At 39.4% G+C, this 21,776-nt stretch overlaps 2 protein-coding genes across 8 annotated transcripts in view; one reads left to right on the top strand and one right to left on the bottom strand.

Moving 5' to 3' along the window:
• NSMCE2 (NSE2 SUMO ligase component of SMC5/6 complex) overlaps positions 1-15,470 on the bottom strand; it is a 131,817-nt gene extending 116,347 nt beyond the window's left edge. The window contains exons 1-3 of the mRNA XM_074887843.1: positions 15,317-15,470; positions 14,248-14,306; positions 11,402-11,549 (exon numbers count right to left, since the gene is read on the bottom strand). Of these exons, the coding sequence (XP_074743944.1) occupies positions 11,402-11,549; positions 14,248-14,306; positions 15,317-15,455 (346 nt within the window). The 5' untranslated portion in view covers positions 15,456-15,470. The remainder of the gene's footprint in view (positions 1-11,401; positions 11,550-14,247; positions 14,307-15,316) is intronic.
• Positions 15,471-15,493: 23 nt separating this feature from the next.
• WASHC5 (WASH complex subunit 5) overlaps positions 15,494-21,776 on the top strand; it is a 29,679-nt gene continuing 23,396 nt past the window's right edge. For 4 of the 7 annotated variants that reach the window (XM_074887801.1, XM_074887784.1, XM_074887820.1 and 1 more), the window contains exons 1-5: positions 15,494-15,656; positions 16,596-16,896; positions 19,255-19,400; positions 20,465-20,549; positions 20,821-20,921. In XM_074887801.1, the coding sequence (XP_074743902.1) occupies positions 16,711-16,896; positions 19,255-19,400; positions 20,465-20,549; positions 20,821-20,921 (518 nt within the window). In that variant the 5' untranslated portion in view covers positions 15,494-15,656; positions 16,596-16,710. Of the gene's footprint in view, positions 15,657-15,684; positions 15,701-16,595; positions 16,897-19,254; positions 19,401-20,464; positions 20,550-20,820; positions 20,922-21,472; positions 21,691-21,776 lie in introns of those variants that run through there. The other 3 variants (XM_074887793.1, XM_074887811.1, XM_074887814.1) reach the window with 3 other exon arrangements.

The raw sequence follows: 21,776 nt of genomic DNA, 5'->3' as shown, positions 1-21,776 counted from the left end.
AACCTCTGCCTGTCCTCCAAAGTATGATTTTTTTCATAGGTCTCAGTGTCAGCAATCATAAGGAACACACAAGTCTTACATGTGATTCTGACTGATAAAGTAAACATTGCTATTTAAATTCTTAGAATTTTATCAGTACATATTATAATCTTCATTCTTCACTAGAGCATCAGCGTGCTATATAATTTTGGTGTAAATGGAAACATGTCATAAAACCTGGATTTGAGTCAGAGTGCATTTTTAAGTTTTGTAATTATTTTTATCTGAAAGTATTAAAAACCTATCATAATTAATTCTACATGCACTGACAAGTTATTTGAGTATCAAAAAAAAAAAAAGAAAGGAAAAAACCAGTTGCAAGTTCTTGAATTCTTGAAGAGAAGAACAAAGAAGAGAAAGGAAAAGAAAGGGGGGAAAAAAAGTGTCCTGTGTCTTCTGGTAGGGGATCAGGATGAAGGCTTCAGAGTGATCACATCTACATAAGGGCTTCTTTCATGTTTTGACCAAACAATGAAAACATGTCAGCACAATGCTCACTTTTAACCCAGATAAATCTTTCCCTAACGGAAAGAATCAAGAAAAGAAATACAATTGCTTTATATTCTTAATCTTTCTGAATGCTGCCAACCCCAGGTTTTTTCCTACTTTTGTGGGTTCCTCCTCCCTCCCTAGTTATTTAGGCACATAATTAGATCACTGAAAGCTAAATACTGATCTACTTAAATTGATAAAAATTAAAGCCTTCAGAGAGGGTTCTTCAAAGCCCACACTACTTTCTATATATACACTGTATGCCTCTCCATTTAAACAGGAGTTAGCGGTATTTTCTTATTGCCACATTTCTGTGGCAGAAATATGACGATAAGAAAATGACAGATTAATATACTACAGAGAATATTTTCATACAGTAAATTACTCAGATAAAATATTCCTCTCTGGCTTATGTTCAAAGAGGCTGATTTATCTTTGTGCTAAAGAGCCCACACAAGACCTCTGCAGTACTTCATAGTATTTTGAAGCTGAAACACACCATTAGGATCATCTATTCTGATCTCATGCATAGTAGAGGCCAAAGAACCTCACCCAGCAGTTTCAAGCCTATAACTTACAGCTGTAAGCTCACTCATTCTCTCAAGGTTAACATCACTAGTGTGCAGAGGGTCTGCAAAAAGGTCTATACAGCATTTAAATCCCACTTATGATCTATTTTGAAGACTGCTGAGAATTTATGAGGTCTAGGACACAGAGAAATTTATAGTGACTATGGGTACATGAGGTAACCCACCAGGTGACTGCAAACCTCCCTAACTCATAATAACCTTTGGGGGGAAAGAATTACCTGCTTCCTTAGGAAAATACATAGGAAAAAAGTATAAATATGCACACATACATATGTATGTATGATTTTGATATCAGCAACTATGTGAATACCACCTGCTGAAACCTAAGAAATAGAAAATGTGCAGTTTTCATCTGAGCACTCACAAGAGTTCTGACAAAAACTGAGACTGTCCAGAGTATGACCTTCTGTTCAGGTGCAAGATGTCAGTACATTTCCATGAGAATGCACTAAAGACAGTTATTCAGCAAGTTAGCTTTAAATCAAGACTAGATTTCACTCTGAATGATACTCTGTAGTTCAACCACAATATACCAGCTTCATGCAAGAATAACTGTACGAAATGCAATGATCTGTATTATGCAGGAAGTCAAACCAGTAGATCATGCTGGTCCCGAACAGCCTTAAAAATCTATGATCTGATAATACGAATTCTTTTTCTCCACTATTAATCTTAATCCTCCATTTCTATTTTAGTGTTACGAAGTGCAAGAGCATGGTGATATGGCCCCAACACCTCTAAATCCACTCTAGGAGTGAGTTACTGTAGCGCCACAGCTGCTGACCACAGCAGGTGAAGGAGTAACGGCACAAGCTGCAGGAAAGCCTTTGCTGCCACCTCATGGGTTTCTCTTTCCTTCAAGAACTGGGAAAGTTGAGGAAGAAAGATACTTGAATGCACTCAGCTTGCTGAATACCCAAAATGAAAAAGAGCCAGCAGAACAAAAGCATGCGGCTTAATATAGCTACTTTCCCTTCGCTGCACTGTGTTCTTTTTACAGTCAAAATTCCAGCTAGGAAATAATAACAACCCCACATATTTGTTTCTTCCCTCTTTGTAAGATTGCAGACTATGGTCAGGGTGGTTTTTGGATAAATTTAAAAGAACACAAATCTTTCATTACAACTCATATTTTTCCAGATTTTGAAACAAGGCACATTTCCAAATTCTCATTTTTCAGACAGCTTCTTTGAAGAAAAGCCTTCAGAAACAACCAGTGTACTCCAGCAATGGGCTCATCAGTGCTGGCTGTAAATGTTTTAAGTAATTTTTATGCTGTAATTACTGAAGCACAAAGGTAGTAGAAAAAATTAATCCAACCCTATCTTCTCAAAATTTTGGTATAATGCACAAAATGTATTTTTTTTGTCTTCAGAAAAGCATTTCACAAGAACCCAACCAGTCCTTTTTGTTTCAAAAAAAAAATTACTTGAAGAAGAAATACTTAGATAAAAAAGAATATCTTTCCTAAAAGGATGAATTTTAAGCAAGCGATTTGAATGAAAACAAAAGCAGTATTTTTGAGAAAGGGAATCTGAAACATTTTATATGACATACCCCAAAATACAAGTTTTCTTTAAACAACAGGAAGAGAACCTTCCCAAGAAGAAATATGTAATTTTGGTGCCCACGTTGAGTTTGTGCATGCCACCAATTAGTACCACAGACATTGGTGTAGCAACAAAGCAGACCAGTTAACAAACAGCTTCTGGCAGATAAATGCCTGAGGTTAGAAAGAAACTTCCTCTGTGAACAGCTTGGTATCATGAGAGAATTCTTCCAGCTTCACAAGAAGCATCTGGTAGAGGCTAACACAGAAAGTTTACTGAACTTCATGGATCACTGGTCTCTGTTTTCTACAGTACCTTCTCTCATAGCTAGAAAACATTTTTGGATAGTAAGCACCAGTGAAAAGCCATTTATCTCCAGGATAGTCTTTGACATTCTACACTTACATTCTCCAACAAGAAAAAAGAAAAAAAAAAATCCTGCAACTCTTACTTGGAATTTACTATAACCTAATGACAAAGTAAATTCTGAGAGACTGAGGCACACTCGGGAGATTTCAAATCCAGGTAAGATTGTTCCCTCGTGTCCATAAAGAAGTAATGGATTGCTCAATTCTATTGCTATTCCTGCACTGCATATAAAACCGTTTGCTATTTGCAAACCTTCATGCTACACCTTACTCAAAGCAAGTTGCAAAGTGTCATTCTAGCCTATACACTATACCCTGTTCTCAGGACAAGTACCTTATGTTTTGATTATTTTTATGAAGTACAATGATCTCTAACACCATGGAAACTAACAGAGCATGAGAATTGCAGGAGCACAGGTGTCAGCCTGTTTATTTCTGGATCCCAAAACAATCACATCATGGTCATTTCATGCACAAGAACTTTGCCAGTGTTAAGATTCATGTTATGTTATGGTCCTCCAGGAATCCTGCATTTGAATTTTCAATGAAAAATAAACTAGGAAAAAAAAAAAAAAAAAGGAAATACACTAACCAAATCATTTTATATTCAGCTACAGAGTCCATCCTTATAGTGGAGTCTGCACCATCCCAAGTAGGATATGTTTTAGGTCAATGACAGAGAAACTTCCATGGAAAGGTCTCCTGCTCTCAGTGATAACTTGAACTTATGATGTTCAAGTCTGACTGTTTGTTATAGGTTGCTCCAATGTGTTTAGAAAGCCACTGCATGTAAGAATAGTGGATATTCCAAAAACTCATGAACCAACTATTAAAAGGCTACCAATAATTTCATAGAACTAGGCTAACCACCATGTCTATATTCTCTACACTCCTTCCTATGTCAACAAAGGTCAGCAACCTTAGTTTGCTACCCTTTAGTGATTCCTGTTTAACACTGTTTCAAAAGAGCAGTGAGAAAAATCAAAGTGAGGTGGGTAATCTCGCAGAGCTAAATCCACATTACCAACTACTGTTTAGCCAGTGTTTAACAGGCATCATGACACAAGTGGATCCCAAGCAATCTGGAGAAGAGAAAGCAGTCAGTAAGGGAGGACATTGTACGTGTGAGATGCAGTACAGCACACATGAAGAAAAGCGCAGACAGCTCTGGGGCAAGGGGAACAGACAAATGGGATAAGCATCCGGAATTGAGTTAAGCTCTGCTGGCAGAGAGCAGGTTATGCAATAGGAAACGAGCAGACAAGCAGGAAAAGCCAGAGCTGTAAAGGGCTAACTTAATCTGGGGCACATGCCAAAGAATCCTATCACTAACACTGTGTAAGACCCATGGGCCTGCCCTGTACATACTGGTGGGCAGAAAAAATCCTTCAAAGTGTGGAGAAGGAGAGGAGGAATTCCCTGATATTGCTATGGGAAGATGACTGCCGTGTAATACAGATGGCAAGCAGCCAAGGGTAACAGCTGACCATGACATTTTAGGGCAAGTTTTTGAAGAAAAAGCAGCTAATTATTTTTTTCCCCAAATAAGATTAGAGTTCAGGTGCTATAACTGCTTCCCACCCAGCTATTCCACACTCCAAGGCCTCTACACTTCACAGTGGGAATGTGATGTGTGGTTGGAAGAAAGTCAGTCCCAGACATCAAGGAAGCATCTTGCTTTCTACTAGAAAACCTGTTCAGCTAATTAAACAAAACTCTATCTGTTAATGCTTTAAAATGCTTTTCAGAAGTTGTATGCTAAGAAATTCATATCATCTTGTCAGTAGTTAGCATGCACTCCAGCCCTCCCAATTACTTCCCATTTGTACTGGACATTCCTCCCAGTCCCACATAGCTTTGGCTCCAGCCCAGACAAAAGCAACAGCTCCTCTAAAGAGCAAGCTGCTGGGCTGGAAGCCTGGAGATGACCATGAGTTAGTCTTTTTTATTCCAATATTTATAGCTCTCCGTACTTCACAGTCCTATATTCTTGAGAAAGCCCTTCTGCTTTCTCCCGAGGAGTCAGATAAAACTGCCATCCTCAGCAAGTTGACAGAATTCACATCCAATAACTTCTGAGCAAAGCTGGGAATGGATGCCCGTCTTGGATCTGGCAGACCTATACTGGGCCGGCATATTCATATCATTACCAGCACATCAGCCAACACACATAGCACGTTACACTTCCAAATACAGAGAATAAGACTTTTCCTCCAAGTATTTCACATGGATGTCCAGCAGTGCTTTCTAACTCTACAGAGCTACTTTAAGTAGTTTAAGTAAAGACAGTTCAGCAACTAAGAGAAGTTAAATTAGCAGTGCAAACAGCTGTTCCTCAGTGTGCAGACATGTCAATACGGGGCTCAAAGTCCAGTACTAGGAGCATTACAATTGAGAGACATTGCCAAGCAAGTACTGACTTAGTGGATTCTTTTTTCAGTCACACTACTAAAGCTCAAAAACAGGCTGAGGCTAAATTTAGGAAGATGCAAATTATAGTAGAACTTAGGTGATTTTACTTGCATTATAACTGATTTTGAACAGTATCACCTTCAAATTCACATTATCAGGACTCCAATCCAGCAAAGGATGCAAGTATGTGCTTGAGCTTTAAAATATACAGACCACTGAAAGTTGGTGGACTACTCAAGAATTTCAAAGTATCCTTTCCTTCAGTATTTTGCTAGGTTGGGCCACAGAACATCTGACAGTGTTTTGAGCACAGGGAGGACATACTGAAACCAACTGTGCACAGTCTGTTTTTCTGCATACATGGTTTTTTATATAGTAACATTTTACAATGTTTCTATATCACAATGATATTCTTGATAAAAAGAGAAAAATATGACCTCTAGACAATGTCATTATCTAATCAGCAGAAAGACTGGGATGGACATAAAACTTAGCTTTTTAACTCATTAAATAAAATGAGCTTTTAAACTGGCTGTTTCCCTTTGACATTCAGTTCAGTAAAACTAGTTTTCACCTCTAGATACAGATCCTTAATCCCCGAGTCTGCAGATTCTCAATGGACAGGGCGATCTTAATTGACAATTTAACTTCATGGACATCAGCAGAGGTACTTGAAAAATAAAAGGTTTTCAGGATCAGATGCATTAAAATTATTCTTCACCTAAATTAACAGCAGTTAACAGAAACTCTGCCTTATTTTGCTAGAGATCACACATGTTCATAAATAAGCTATGCCTGACCTGAATATTTAACACTAGTAATCTTTTTTCATAAATCTATACAGGACTAGAACAGAGGACATAATGTATTAGTGGACTAAGCAATAGCATCACTGATGAAATTAAGACTTAAGTGCAATTTTGGCAATGAACCTTACAGTAGTCTTAAGTATCTCATCCTTATGGCACACTGTGAACAGCAGATTCCTTAGAGGAAAGAGACTTGGGAATCACTGTGGTTAGAGCTAACTTGAGATTTATCTCGAGTGCAGCAGCAGTGATCAAGATGCTAGAAGGCAAAAAATAAAGGGGAGGTATTACAAAGCTGGGAACAGATTCTGAGTGTTTGTATCATTTAGAGGCCTCACAAACATTTCAGACTGTTTTAATTCTACTGTGAAATATTTTCCTTTTGACTTCTGCATGCGAGGTCTGTTATTATTCACAATTCCAATTAAAAAAAATCCACATTTCCATATTATCTCTCACTAGGATTCCCAAAACGTTTCACAGCATTAAATAAAGCTTAAATGGACAGGAATATTTTTAAATTTACTATTGTAGACTGCAAACAGATATCAAGAGAACTATATGTGTAAGTAGAGATGAATGTGAATCTGCCTAGAAATATTGGATATTAAATCTTTCTATTATTCATATGAAATAGCAAAGCATTGTTTTTATTAGCATTATTATTTTGCAGAAAGTAGTCAAATGAACTCAATTCAAGGTCATGGAGAATTAGATTAATTAGTACATTCTGTCCTACATTTCAGAATGTGGGACCATGTGACAAGAGGCTATAAATCTTTAGATCTTCAAAGTCATCTGGATTGCAATTTATATTTGTAAAACTGATTCCCTCACTTTTCTAGATTTTTGTGACCACTATTTATTGCAGAACTACAATGTTTAATTATTTAATTGAACCCTTCCTCCCCCATCAATTTCTTTAACAGTCATTTATACTCCTCGGAATAGCTGTGTCCAGTGAGATTACTTTATCTTTCCAGAACAGAAAGTCAAAAGCTATAAGGGAAAATACCAAGTTAATAAGAAGTTCTGAGAACAATTAACCTGTAGGAGAAAAAAGAAGAGCAAAGAACCCCAAACCTGAGAACTGTATCCAACTAAAAGGCTCTGTTGTTATTGCCAGAGAGTAATGGCCTCGTGTAAGTTAACTATGAATAGCAAAAGTGTTCATTTTTCAGAACATAATGAATAGATGTACATAGAGCTCTTAAAACAGAATAAATTTTAACTACAGCAGCACAGAAATGAACAGTAGGCACAGTAATCAATAGTAGCATCAGTATATGCACTGGCTTGCAGCCATGTTGCCCCCAGAAATAGATAAATTCAATTTAAGCAGGACTGAAGTGGTAGGTAGACAGCAGCTTCCTAAAAGGAATTATGGTGCAAAAAGGATAGTTCAGTTCAACAGGAGGCATTCTCCATGTGAAATTACTGTTGAAATGAAAACCCAGTGTTTGATTGAGTTTTGAAACTTTCAAACATTATGTCAAATAAAGGTGTGAAAGATCTATTGTGATATTTATTCATGAGTAAACAATTTAAGCTGATGTCCCTGATGTCAAATTCATAAATCTCTATCTTCTCTAATAAAGTTTTCTCAGTTGTTTCAGTCAGATGGAGGAAATTTTATGTTTCTCTTTTGGATTATGATACAGTTACAATGTTTCTATATAGCAACTATTATTCACCCAAAAGTTTCATTTCAGTGGCAGTGAAGTAAGTAATCCCTGTAACCTGTATTTACCTCCCAGAGAGTTGAGAGGCTTAGCCAGTATTTGCAAAGCATCTGAGATGTCTGAAGAAAGGCTACTATAGGTTACTATAAATCATGGAATATCCTGAGCCAATTCCTGCCCACAAGTCTGGCAGCTCTTCCTATCAGCAGCCCTCTGGTTTCACGATCAAACAAGTAGTTTTATTCCCTCTTCATTCTATGTAACACTACCACCATCTGTTTACAAAGCTTAAATTTAAAATCATTCTGAGAGGATTTTATAGCTTCCATAACCAGTACAAGAGTTCTTTGTTCTCTGGATGGTTTAACTGGAGAGGACTTTAGGCTACTCAAGGATCACGGCCAGACCAACACACAGGTAAAGAGGCCACTTTCTTGCAACTTAAATCGCAGTACTGCTCACTTCCTATCTTCTTCTGCCCCCTAGTGAGCTTTGATTTTCACTCCACCTGAACAATCGTGTGGCTGCTTTATAACTTAGATGCATACAAAAGTGCTGAAACACCAAACTGCTTTCTTTTTACATCCTTTAGAAGCATTCTTCATATCGTTCTCCACTAAACACATCAGAAAGTAAAGAGCCTTTTCTAGCCCTGCAGTGCTAATATGCAGGAAGTGAATTTTACTGAACAGGGAAACACCCACAAAATTGGCATACTATAAAATCCCTTTACACATGTCAAAGAAAACTTAAAATTTGTTAATTTATATTTCCGTTTAACTAGAGCTCTGAAGTTAGAAAAATGACCCATAGGCTCTTTCACAAACCACTGTTTAATTGTTAAAAAAAAAAAAAACAAAAAAACAAAAAGAACTATGGTGTTTGCTGCCTAAAAAGCATCTCAAATACAGCACCAGAGCAAACCCACTACTACCATACTTAAGAAAGAAGGGAAAAGTGATCCAGTTAGGTCTTTTGATCTATCTTAGCATCACATATGTTTATAGGAAGTCCCTCCATAATACTGCATTAAACAGTAGCCAGTCCAGCAAACACTACTGTGTACTATTTAATAAATATGCTTACCAGTAAATGTTTTCAGGATTGGGCTTGGGGAGAATAGCAATTAAGAGAGGAAACAGACATCACTTACTGCACTAACTTTGCCTGCCTTTTCAGTTATTTATGTTCAGATGTAAACTTCTCTCATGTACTTGTGCTGAAAATTTTTGTTACTATTCCCAAAAATGAGCATTGTCCAACGTGAAAGTCCAAAGGAACAAAACACCTTCACAGAAATAGTGCTTTTAGAAGAGAATTTTTTGCTTCTACAAAGCCTGGCAGTGAAACCTGTCAGAAGCTGGACAGTTAAAATTTTTTAAGGGATATTGAAACAAATTGCAAATGGGACAGGAACAAGATTGCAGAAACATACTGTCTAATGCTGGCTCAAAATTAAATTAATATTTTGCCTCAGAACATGAAGGCAAAGTAGCACAGATGACTAACAATTCTAGAAATAGAAATCACCACATATGAGTTGGAGGTAAGAGCTGAACAGTCAAGTGTGGCAGATCAGATGATACTAATTCTAAAGCACTGAAAGTATTTGTTTACCAAAAGCGTGTCATGCAACAGAAACCCTGTACCTTTCCTGATGGCACTGTGTAGAGAACATATGAACTTGAAGTCCAAGTGGAGTAGTCAGGAGAGTGAAAACCAAACCTTACAAAAGTGAGGAGCTTCACTCATTTGTTTGCTCCGTGTACACATGTACATACATCTGCGAGGAAAAATGTAGGACTGAAGATGACAGCTATTGTAAGTAAAAAGCTAACGCCATAACACCAGAGCAAAGAGCTATAAACTACAAATACAAGTCTGGAATACCTTTTCTGTAGAGCAACGAGAGGGAGTATGTTAAAAGGTCGTGCTTGGTAATTCTATAACTATGATTCTACAGGAAAGTTGCCCCTGCTAAAATAAAGTGAGTGTTATGGTCTAGGGGCTGTTTTCCAGTCACATGATACAACTTAACTGTAGCAATGACCATAGGTATTTCATCAAAAGTAATCTCCTCTCAGGATAGAATGCTAATTATGGTCCTTTTGGTTACTGAATGAAATGGACAAAATAATTTCAAGGTTGTAATTAAAGATTAATGTGTCAGAAGCAGGTAAGTGAGGAAGATAATGACATTTCCTAGGAGTATAATGCACAGACTTCCAGCTGCAGACCCGCCACAGTAGAGCTTAATTTGCTTTTCACACCTCCAAAAGGGAATGCAACAGGGGCTTCTACTGAAAGGTAAAATTAATCAAAGCTTTTAACTTCTGTACAAATAACTAATTTCTGTGGATCATTCTGCAGTCTTGGGACTGAAAGAATTCACTACATTCAGTGTATTTCCATGTATTGCTTATGCAAAGTAGGAGAGATGGTGACTACAAAAGCAGAGAGGAAACAGAACTGGTTATACCAGTTTTACCTCAAAGGGAATCCCCAGTTGACTGTTCAGACAAGCTTTCCATTTCCTCTACCCAGCTAGAAATGACATGTCAATTGTCTCTGAGGCCTTGACAATTGTCTCTGAGGTCAATTGTCTCTCAGTATGGATAAAAAGGTCAAAGGAGAGAGAACTATCACACTAGGCAAAGAGAAAAGCATTCATCTTGATTGTACATAAACCCTGGCTTAGTTGAGTGCAAGATTTATAATGAACAGCAAAACTTTTGTTTCAGAGGATTCTTGTTCTCCACTCTCCACTCATAATTAAAACTATTAGGGTTTTGGAGCTTTAAAGTTTTTATTTTTACCTGGTGAAAACATTACCACAGATCTAAGAAGACTGAGAAATGGGATGCCTTTGAAAAGTAGCTTTACAGTGCACCTGTTATTGTGAAATAGCAATGACAAGACTGACAGAAGTAATTACAGATTTAAGGTACCCCACTTTGCAAGTGTCCAAATTGAAGGACCCTAAAAGGGCCTGATTTTCAGCAGAGAGAGAGCACGTTTAAAAAAACTGCATGCCCTAACAGATGTCTGAAGCTTTGTACTCAAAATCATTAGCATTATTTTAATATATCTTGCCCTAAACATCAAATAAAACACACAAAGAAGCAGTATTAGAATGAAGTCATTTTATTCACCCACTTAAGAGGCCTTCATCTCATTCAACACTGTTAAAGTTTTTACAAAGCTGTAGGGTAGCAACCACTGGAACACAATTAATCTTGGGTGTTACAAAAGATGGGACAATGCTTGCCCGGTATTTACATTTTCACTTAATTTATCATTTAAGACAATGAAGTAATTGGAATGAAAACACCCTGGTCTAGCCAGAAGAGCTACAGTTCCTATAATGAAGATAGATATTGACAGTAACTAAGTCAAAATATGTAGACCTAGGACTCATCTGTCAGATTCAGGATGCAATACAAGAGAGAATATACTTACTGGAACTTTCCACAAGGTCAAGGGCAACATGAGTAGCAATATCCATTCCAGTATTTATGTAAGACTGGCAGTTTTTCAAAGATGAAAGAGAAGAAGTCACACAGTTGAATGAGATTCTTGCACCGCCTGGCATCTTGAAATCGTTACTCTAGAAATAACAGATACAACATTTTGAATGCAGTTTACACCCAAAGAATTTGGAAGAGAAAACAGAAGTACAGACAGCTAACCATAAAGCAGTGTCAACAGAGCCACTGAAACATCAGAGAGCAGGGATGAAATCTTAGCTCCAAAGATGTCAGTAATTTCAGTGGAACTGTAATTCACCAAAGGTTTTCAATTCACCTCCTATTCAATATTAAGCAAAACTACACCACAAAAAGCAACTTTCAGTTTTCAGCTGCTCATTCCTATTGCTAAACCACAATAAGGTTCAAACTCAATGATTATGTTCGCTTGAAAATTACTGCTCTATTTCAGATCCAAAGAAGCCCACATGCCAAGAACTTGGCTGTGTTTTCTAGGCATATTATCAATTAGGATAGAAAGAAAAATGACTTCTAACATCCAATTCCGCCTCACCAACTACAAGCCTGTTTCAACAGTGGGCCCTTGGCAAAAATAATCTAACAAAGGACCACTCTTCTAAGAATGTACTTCACAGCAAAACATCTAGCACCATCTTTAAATAAAAGCCCACCTTACAAATGATACCTACTTCCCCCAAAGATGCTACAAACTTTTAGGACCGATATTCCAGTAGCACAGAATAGTGTTGCACAGAAATGACGTTTATCTCCTTTATCGCCACTTTCCAATACAGACCCACAACCTACAGCCTTGCGGGGATTAACTGCTTCTCCTGTCACAAATACAACCTTCAAGTGGGTTTGCTTATGCTGTGCCTATCCACACTGTTCACATCAGTCGGTTTCTTCTCAAAAATTCCAACTTCTGCTCTTCCTTCTTCATGTTTTGCCATAACTTGCTCAGACAACATGAACCTGGTGTGCAGAATTTTATAGTGTAAGCTGCAGGAGGTATGGAAAATTCTGCTCAGCTTTAAATATGCAGTTGTTCACAAAAAAAAACCCACTAAAGTCTTGGATAGACAGAAATAACTGCATTAGTCCATTTAAATAGTAATCAATATGTGCAAGGCCTATACTGAGCTGATACTGGGGGAGGTAGAGCATGGAATCCACAACCAAATTTGGGGTATATCAGAAGTTTTATCTGAATTGTACACAAAATAACAAGGGGGCAAGTTGTTCTATCAACAATAGCCTTTGACAGGCTATAATCCAAAAGAAGTATGGAAAAATACCTAAATAGGAAGGACAAAGCTTTGCATACCTAAGGCTGTATCTCACAGAATCATCTAGGTAGGAAAGGACCTTGAAGATCATCTAGTCCAACCGTTAACCTAGCACTGACAGTTCCCAACTACACCATATCCCTAAGCGCTAAGTCAACTTTACTCTTAAACACCTCCAGGGATGGGGACTCCACCACCTCCCTGGGCAGCCCATTCCAACACCTAACAGCCCGTTCTGTAAACAAATGCTTCCTAATATCTAGTCTAAACCTTCCCTGGTGCAACTTGAGGCCATTCCCTCTTGTCCTATCGCTTATTACTTGGTTGAAGACTCATCCCCAGCTCTCTGCAACCTCCCTTCAGGTAGCTGTAGAGGGCGATGAGGTCTCCCCTCAGCCTCCTCTTCTCCAGACTAAACACCCCCAGTTCCCTCAGCCGCTCCTCGTACGACATGTGCTCCAGACCCTTCACCAGCTTCGTTGCCCTTCTCTGGACACGCTCGAGTAATTCAATGTCCTTTTTGTAGCGAGGGGCCCAAAACTGAACACAGTCATCGAGGTGCGGCCTCACCAGTGCCGAGTACAGGCGCAAGATCCCTTCCCTGTCCCTATTGGCCACCCTATTTCTGATACAAGCCAGGATGCCATTGGCCCTCTTGGCCACCTGGGCACACTGCTGGCTCATGTTCAGCCGGCTGTCAATCAACACCCCCAGGTCCCTCTCTGACTGGCAGCTCTCCAGCCACTCCTCCTCAAGCCTGTAGCGCTGCTGGGGGTGGTTGTGGCCAAAGTGCAGCACCCGGCATTTGGCCTTATTGAAACTCATGTAGTTGAAACTCATACATCTCCCTCCACTACATCTTGTGCTCACCCTAACCTGAATCACATTCCTCATGAACATCATGCAGACTGTGAGACCTGCTGTCACACTCTCACCTCTCCTAATGTTTTATTTCATATCTTTTTCTGTTTTTTTTTTCATTTAAAAAACATACTTGTCCACTCAAGACTATCTTTTATGACACCAGTTTTAGGTCACGTGCTTCCAACATTTTAACAACAGTTCAAGTTCACCACAACTGAATTACGTACAAATTGCCTTCATCTCCATCTCCTTCTAAAGGTGCATCTTGCCACAGAGGTGGCAGCAGCCTTCAGCAACAGCTGCAGTTATGTCAGCTTATGCTCTCCCTGCCAAAAGACAATGATTGCTATCTTTAGAGGCTGTCAAACTGGCAACAGAAGACAAGGAAGAAGTTCCTTACAGAACTCCTTGAAAGTAAAGGAAAAGGATGCGCTTAAAGATTTAATAACAAATGCTTTCAGCTGTTACATTATTTAACTAATTTTTTAAGGCACCCGTTTGCCTCATAGCAACTGTCAGTATAGAACCTCTGTGATGCAAATATACACTATTAAATAGTCACATAAAATCATGTTAGCAGCTTTATCCTTCTGGGCCCGTTTAGTGTATCAAAGTTAACAGTGAGAACCTAATTCCCTTCTTGAACTTAGTAAATCTCACTCACTGAGAAAGCCTGCTGTTCTTTTGGAAATTTCACAGATACACACTGTGAAAGGCAGGAATCTGAAAAAAACAACAGTAAGAAGTTAAAACAGCTTCTTCATTCTCTTGACATTTATGGAAGCACTGAGCAAACTACACAGGAACAGAAATTACTGTTTACAATATTAACTTATACCACTGCATTGGTAGTTTCAACTCAATTTGTCTTTTGGAAAGTAATTTAAGTATCTTTGGACAGATTTTCTGTTTTTTAAATAAAAGATTATTTTTCTTAGAAACTGTTTATGATCTCAAGCAAAGATTTCACTCGAATTTTCTAAGTGAATTCTTCAACTTTAGCCTGCAGCTGTCCATTCTGCCTTCAGAGGAGATGCCACATTCTTCACTGGAATCAGTTTCACAGCAGTGTTTTCAAGGCACTCTTTTTTGCCAGGAATGTCTTCAATGGGTGCATCAATGAAGCACTTAAAATCTGCAGCTGCCACACCCAACCCCCTCACTCTGGGAAAACACAACCAGCAAAATCAGAGGTGAAAAGGAGACCAAGTGAGACTACCGAGGCAGTTTTTTTTCCTTTCAACAATAAGTGATAAAATGGTCTAGACAGGCTTACAAAGCAGCAAACTCAAATTACAGTTTCTGTCACTTATTTTAAAGATTTGAGCAAATGACCTAACTGCTCTATGCTTCAACACCCCAAACTATGAAGCAGAGATAAGAAAAAAAAAGTTACTTCTGTAACACAAGTTCTATAGGTGACAAGGGCTCACTGACTACCAGGATTAGTGTCCACCCCCTAGACACGCTCCGTGACCATCCTGCCACACAGGTCGGGGGAAGAGCCCACCAGGCAAGCAGCTCCGCTCTCCCAGCCCTCCACCTCACTCCCCCGCCCGTGCCAAGCCGGGGCAGCTGGCCCGGCCCACCCCTCACGCCCGGAGGGCAACGGCCCCTCATCCCCTCCCTGCCCGCCTCTCCCCGCTTCCTCGGCCGGGCGAGCGCTGCCCTCACCCCGCCAGAAGGGAAGGGGGCGGCGAAGGCAGCCGCCCTCACCAGCGGCTGCTGCTCACCTGCTCCCAGCCACCGAGGCCCGAGGAGGCTCCGGGCCCGGAGGTGGCCCACACACCGGCCCTCCCAGCGGCAGGAGCGGGCGGGCGGGCGAGCTGGGCCCGGGGTAGGCGGTCCGGGCGGGCGGCGGAACCGCCTCATCAGCCGGCGCCTCTCCACGTGATGGCGCCGTCACGTGATGGGAGGGCTCGGCCGCGCCGCACGCAGGGCCGCCGCCTCCTTCCCTGCCCGCCCGCCGCCGCAGCTCCCCTCAGGCGGCCGCCGCCGGCCCTGCCCGCAGCCGCTGACGGAGCCGAGCACCTTCCTCGCTGCCGCCGCTCACCGCGCCAGCGGCGGGGGAGGGTGAGCGCCGCCGAGCGGGGGTGCACCGGCGGGGAGGCCGCTGGGTGAGGGGAGGCGGCGGGAGCGGGGTCGGGGGGAGCCGCCGCTGCCGCCGCTCCGAGGCGGTTGCCCTGGGGCTGGGCTCAAGCCGTGAGGGAGGCGGGAGCGGTCAGTCCCGGTGGGACTGGCGCTGGCGGAGAGGGATGGGCGGTGGTTCAAAGCCCAGCCCGGCGGCTGTGGGGTCCCGCGCCCGCCCTGGGCCCTGCCGAGGAGCCCGGCACCTCGCCGAATGGGAAGGCCGGGCTCCGGGCGCTCGTTTTGGGGCGCAGGAGGCACTGCCATCGTGAGTGGTTTGGAAGGTTATTGGCGAGAAGTCAACTCGTAACTCCCCATAAATGTTTCTAAACGTAAAAGCTTATTTTCAGCAGTGCTGTGCTCCATATCTGGCAGGAAACATGTCAGTAAATAAAAATGTCACGAGGAAATGCAACCACAGCGTGGGAGCTAACCCTTCATCAATAAATAAAGGAACAGAGCTGTATCGTTTCGTTTGCTGTAGAAGTTTTCCTTGTTGCTAAAGCCTATTACAGTCATTTTGGTTGTATTTTTAAAGTGGTTATTATAAACACATCTTGTAACATGTTTTTGTTTTCCTTGCTGCCGTCTCCTTGCATGGTCTCAGCTGCTTCAGTATTTGTGATCGTCTCATTTTTCAGTAGTTCTCTTCAATTTTTCTGGTACAAAAGGCCATGCTTTCCTTGCCTGGTCACACAGGTGACTGAGTCAAACACTGTATGTGCTGAAGATTGATTCAGCGCATTTTTTTTCATGTTACAAAGCTGTGGATAGTTTAGATTTCATAAACTGAAAGATTTGAGAGTATACTTAAAAATCCACATAGATTAAACTATCAGAAATAGGAATACAATCCACTCAATGTCTGTGGTTTTGTTTTTACAGGTTATTAATGGCGCAGCTAGTTTTCTCATCAGACTTTCTTCTTCAAATAACCTAAAGGCTAACAATCAGAATCCAGCTGCAGGACTTCTGCTGCTCTGTCACGTCCAGCTCCACAATGGTTGATTTTCTAGCTGAAAACAATCTTTGTGGTCAGGCAGTTCTTCGGATTATCTCCTGTGGAAATGCTATCATTGCAGAACTTCTGAGACTTTCTGAATTTATTCCTGGTGTTTTCAGGCTAAAGGACAAGGCTGATCAACAGAAGTATGGGGATATCATATTTGATTTCAGTTATTTTAAGGTAAATCCTTTTATTGCTAAACTTCGCCTTAAAGCATTGCTGTCCTGCTTGAGGGTGCTTCAGGTTATGAAACAGCTGTTCCTGACCACTGTATTTGTTACTAGCATTCTTCAGAATTGACTATCATGACTTCTTACTTGCTGAGTTTTTAACAAAAACACACCAAACTGAGATAGCAATCAGGATGTGCTTGCATGCTAACATTCCACTTCTGGGCTGTCTTGTATTTTATATACTTATGATCTTACTCAGCTTCATCTTGTTTCAGCGAGCAGAAACAGTCTAGGGAAGGTTCTGTGCTTAGACCCCTGGGCAGAATATAAGTGTAACCGCCACATGCACTGAGGGTATGAGGGCAAGAAGCAGGTGACAGTTTTAAGTGCATTCAGGAGCAGTCCCAGCTACACCTTTTAAAATGTTTGAGGAGTCATCTGGCCTGTAAACTTTGATGGATACTGATTATATAAAACTGGGAGGTTTTGGTGTTATTGTTGTTATTTCCTGCAGGAACATTATGTTATACTTTCACCCAGCAGATTTTGAGCCTGTGCATTTGGTTCACAGAATCATCTAGATTGGAAAGGACCTTGAAGATCATCTAGTCCAACCGTTAACCTAGCACTGAGAGTTCCCAACTACACCATATCCCTAAGCGCTGTTTTCCTTTAGAGCAGTACTGTGGGCAGTATGCCCATCTTCCTTTGGTTATCTGTAGCTTATTCTTTGCAGCCTTGAAAACTGCTTTCTGCTTTCCTGTTTGACAGTACAGTGATTGTTCATTCACTGGACTTCTCACATGCGCCAAATAAATAAATCAAAGAGTAGTGTCCATGAAAAGGCATTATTTGCCTTACAAAACTAAGCTTCTTGCAGTACCTATTTCCCTCTGTCATTCTCCAACATGATTAAGAAGGAACTACAGAGACTATCTAATCTGACTTTATCTGGGTTGTACAATATAAGACGTGCTAATAGTAAAGCAGGGAGTGTATGTGTGTTTATTTTTTTTAGTAAGAGTTGTAAATTTTAAGCACTAACTGTGAGCCTTGGACACTGAAAAGCCTGAGCACAAATGATTTTCCAGATACCTTTAACTCCCAAGTTCCTGTTAGAAGTCTTTTTTTTTACACAAATTACTTGAAAATTTAAAAGCAGGTAGGTATAATTGGTGAGAAATACAATTATCCTTGAACTTGTAAGATTTACGCATGTTAAGGAGGCATAACAGTGCTGCTGTTTTTCAGAGTAAGCACCTCAAAATCCATAAAAGACATAAAGCAGAGAGTAGTGAATTTACAGATATTTTCACTGCAAGTGTGCCATTTCTGTATTCATGATTCTTAGAATTACCTAATGAGAAGAGATTTGAGATTTTGAAAATTCAGGCTGTTTACTTTCTCCATTTGAACTTCATAGGCAGTTTGGGGCCTGCTTTTATCATTTGTTTTATGTAAGTATTTTACATGAAAAGAGAAGCAGAAGAGCATTTTTTAAATCACACAAAATTTTGTCAGCTGAGATTAAGCTTGATATTTTATTTTAACTCTGTTTTTTATGGAGCTTGTGTTGACTAAATCTTTTTAAGCCATGATCTCGTCTGTCATAAGTGGTCTGTGGAATGACATTAACAGTATTTTTCAATTAAATGTTAATAATATTTTCAATTAAACATTAACGGTATTTTCATTAAATGGTGATAATAAGACCAAACGGCGATTATGAGAAATGTTGACAGTGGTAAATGGTCAGAAAAGTTTGTACCATTGCTTTAAGGAAGTCAGCCTCTTCATCCCAACCCTTTTTCCCCCACGGTTGTTAATGACATAGTTTCTGCATTAATTTGGGGGACTAGCATTGAGGTAGAGCCAGAGTCTGTGGGGAAGAAAAAAAAAAATTAAAAAAAAAATCAGGTCTAATACTTTCAAGCAGTTTAAATGTATGAGAAAGTACTAAGCTTTGTGAAGCCTCAATGTTATGATTTCTGTCGGAGGAATCAATCGGATCAAATGTGTAAAGGAACGATTTCCAGCAGGGAGATAGCACTATGAAAAGCACACAGTGACTTCAGATGCATTGGGGCTTTACTCAAAGCATTAACTGTTCTTTTCCATTGGTTACATAGGATAAATCAAATTTAAAATCATTACAGATTGCAACAAAGTATAATACTCATCTTTATGTAATCAATGTTCAATCATAAAGTAGCTTGGAATACTACAGATTCTTGTTTTGGTAAGAAATGTTAATTCTGGTGGTGTGCACACAGTGGTGGTTGTACGTGTTCTGTGTCCTCCTGAAGAGAAGTCAAACAGAGGTCAAAGTCAAATATTGTCTCTAAAGATTAATTTATTCTCTTAGGGGCCTGAGACATGTGAAGGCAAACTGGAAGCCAAACCTGAGTTACTGGATTTAGATGAAGAATTTCGTGAAAACAACATTGAAATTTTGACAAGATTTTACCTAGCTTTTCAGAGTGTACATAAATACATTGTAGATTTAAACAGGTACAGTATCTTAAATACATGTGGATTTTCTTAAAGACTAGATTATTTTTTAGTCTTAATAATGAGAAGCTTTTTCCTGAGAGATTTAATACACTCGCTGTTGAAGCATATTCATGTGCACCTGTAATCCGGAATTGCTGGAGTGAACACTAACTTTTACTCCTACTGTTGCTTACCAGCTTAATACATGACTTGAAAACATTAAACCTCTCCACCTCATTTCCTCAATTGTAAGCTAGAGCTAGTTTTTCTTTATCGTGGAGATTGTCTTGAAGATTTTTTTTTTTAATAAGAGAAGACTCCATATTATTAAACTAAGTTTTTTGTCGTCTGCAAAACAATATCAGGTAGGGTTGTTTCTTTAACTTTCATTGGAATTGTTTTTCTGAACTTAATTTTTCAGTGGAGTTGCGATATTTTCAAGTTTGCTACTCTTACCTGTAAAAAAAGTACGAAAGGGTCATGAAATACTCTAAGAAAATAAAGTTTCAGAGAATCTTAAGCATACGAATTGCATTTGTTATTGATCTTATATGAAAAGATTAATTAAAAGATTAAATGTTTAACATTTCTTACTAGTATAGGAAGAAATCTTCTGTTAATAGAGTTGAACATACTCTATTTCTAGCTCTACCTTCCAGATTGCAATTGAGATCAATTTATGGTATTTCCAGGAGATGTTTTTGAGGTAACTTTGAAAAGTTTCACTTAATTTTGGAGTGGAAGCCTTCTCAGTACTCTCTTCTCAGGCTGTTATCCATCCTTAAGAAGATTAAGAGGATGTTAGCTGTAAGTTACAAAGTATCCTCTTGTGTCTTTCACATCTACCATCAGGATATGGCAGGATGCTTTTGCCAGCTGCTTGGCTCTAGCTAGGAGTTCCAGCCTCTCATTTCACAGTAGAGCATCTCTTCTTCTGCGTCTGAAAAACTCCATGCTATTTGTACTAGGGAAATGTTCTGATGTGTCTGTTGACTTTCAGAGAAAATTGACCATTTGAGTTCTGAGGACATATGATTTAAGAGCAAAATAGCCAATGAACAACTCTTTGTTATGATTCCTAGATATTTAGATGACCTCAATGAAGGAATTTACATTCAGCAAACATTAGAAACAGTCCTCCTTAATGAAGATGGAAAACAGCTTCTAGTAAGTATTGAACAGTTTTGTAATAGCAGAAAATGAACCAACTAGTTTAGTGCCAAACTAGACAAAAATTTAAGTTTACCAAATGCATGGAAATGCTATGACTCACTATAAGGAGGACAAAGACCAAAAATCTACAGCCTGCTATTTTTCATACTGTATTGACTATGTAGTTGACATTGGGTTAGTTTGACAATGTGTGTTTGTCTTTAAGTGTTACTACAAAATTGTCTTTATGTGATTTCCTTCCTTTGTTCTTTCTTTTTCCAAACAGTGTGAAGCGCTCTATTTGTATGGAGTCATGCTACTGGTCATTGACCAGAAGATTGAAGGAGAAGTCAGAGAAAGAATGTTGGTTTCCTACTACAGATACAGGTAATGTATATTGGTATGCAGAAGCACTCAAGGCTGAAAGGATGTGACATGCAGTATATTTAGTTAAATAGGTTATTGATTTAAGATGAAGGGAAATATCAGCACCTTTTTGGTCAACTGACTACATACAGATAGACTGATAATTCAGCAGAACTCTCTGAATATCAGTAGAACTGTGTTTGTAGGTCTAGCTGCAAAACTGGAGCAACAGATTTTTTGTGCTGAATAGAAATTTGAAGTCCACTGACAAATAAACTTTCAGCTACAGCTTTAACCTTGAAAGTGTCAGCTATGAAAGTATTATAAGTTCCCAAATGTACGAGCAAATCTTGGTGAAAAGTCCTGAGTATCTACATGACAGATGTATTGCAAGTCAGACTTCTTGTAGTTACAGTGCTTGATTAGTCAAATCAATAATGAGTTTTCCAGGGTAGGTTGATAGCATCATTGTATGACAGGGTCTGAAAGGGGGTCAGTGCAAATCCTTTCACACATACAAAAAAGGGGGTATCCGGTTCCTATGCTTTTTTGACTATGGTTATGCCTCTCAGTGTAGAATGAGAGAGGATTCCTTAACTCTGGAATAAAGAAATGGATCAACAAGAGGAATTCAGAAATGGAAAGGAAAAAGAAAAAGAAAAAAAAAAGAACAAAACTCCTCCTCTGAATATAAAGCTACGTGTTTCTGTTCCTGAGTGAAGTTCATTTTTCTGTTTCTGCTTATCTGAGATTCCAGTATGGACATTCATCGGTGTCCTCCTGTAATGTGGTAAACATTATATTCACAGAGTAAACAACCAAAAATCTTCTAAATCTTAGTATCTGATGATTTTCTTGGAAAAAAGTGTGGTTACA

This window comes from Strix uralensis, chromosome 1 (genome assembly GCF_047716275.1).
Source record: "Strix uralensis isolate ZFMK-TIS-50842 chromosome 1, bStrUra1, whole genome shotgun sequence".
NCBI classification, from domain to species: domain Eukaryota; kingdom Metazoa; phylum Chordata; class Aves; order Strigiformes; family Strigidae; genus Strix; species Strix uralensis.
This window is presented reverse-complemented; position numbering and strand designations above follow the sequence as displayed.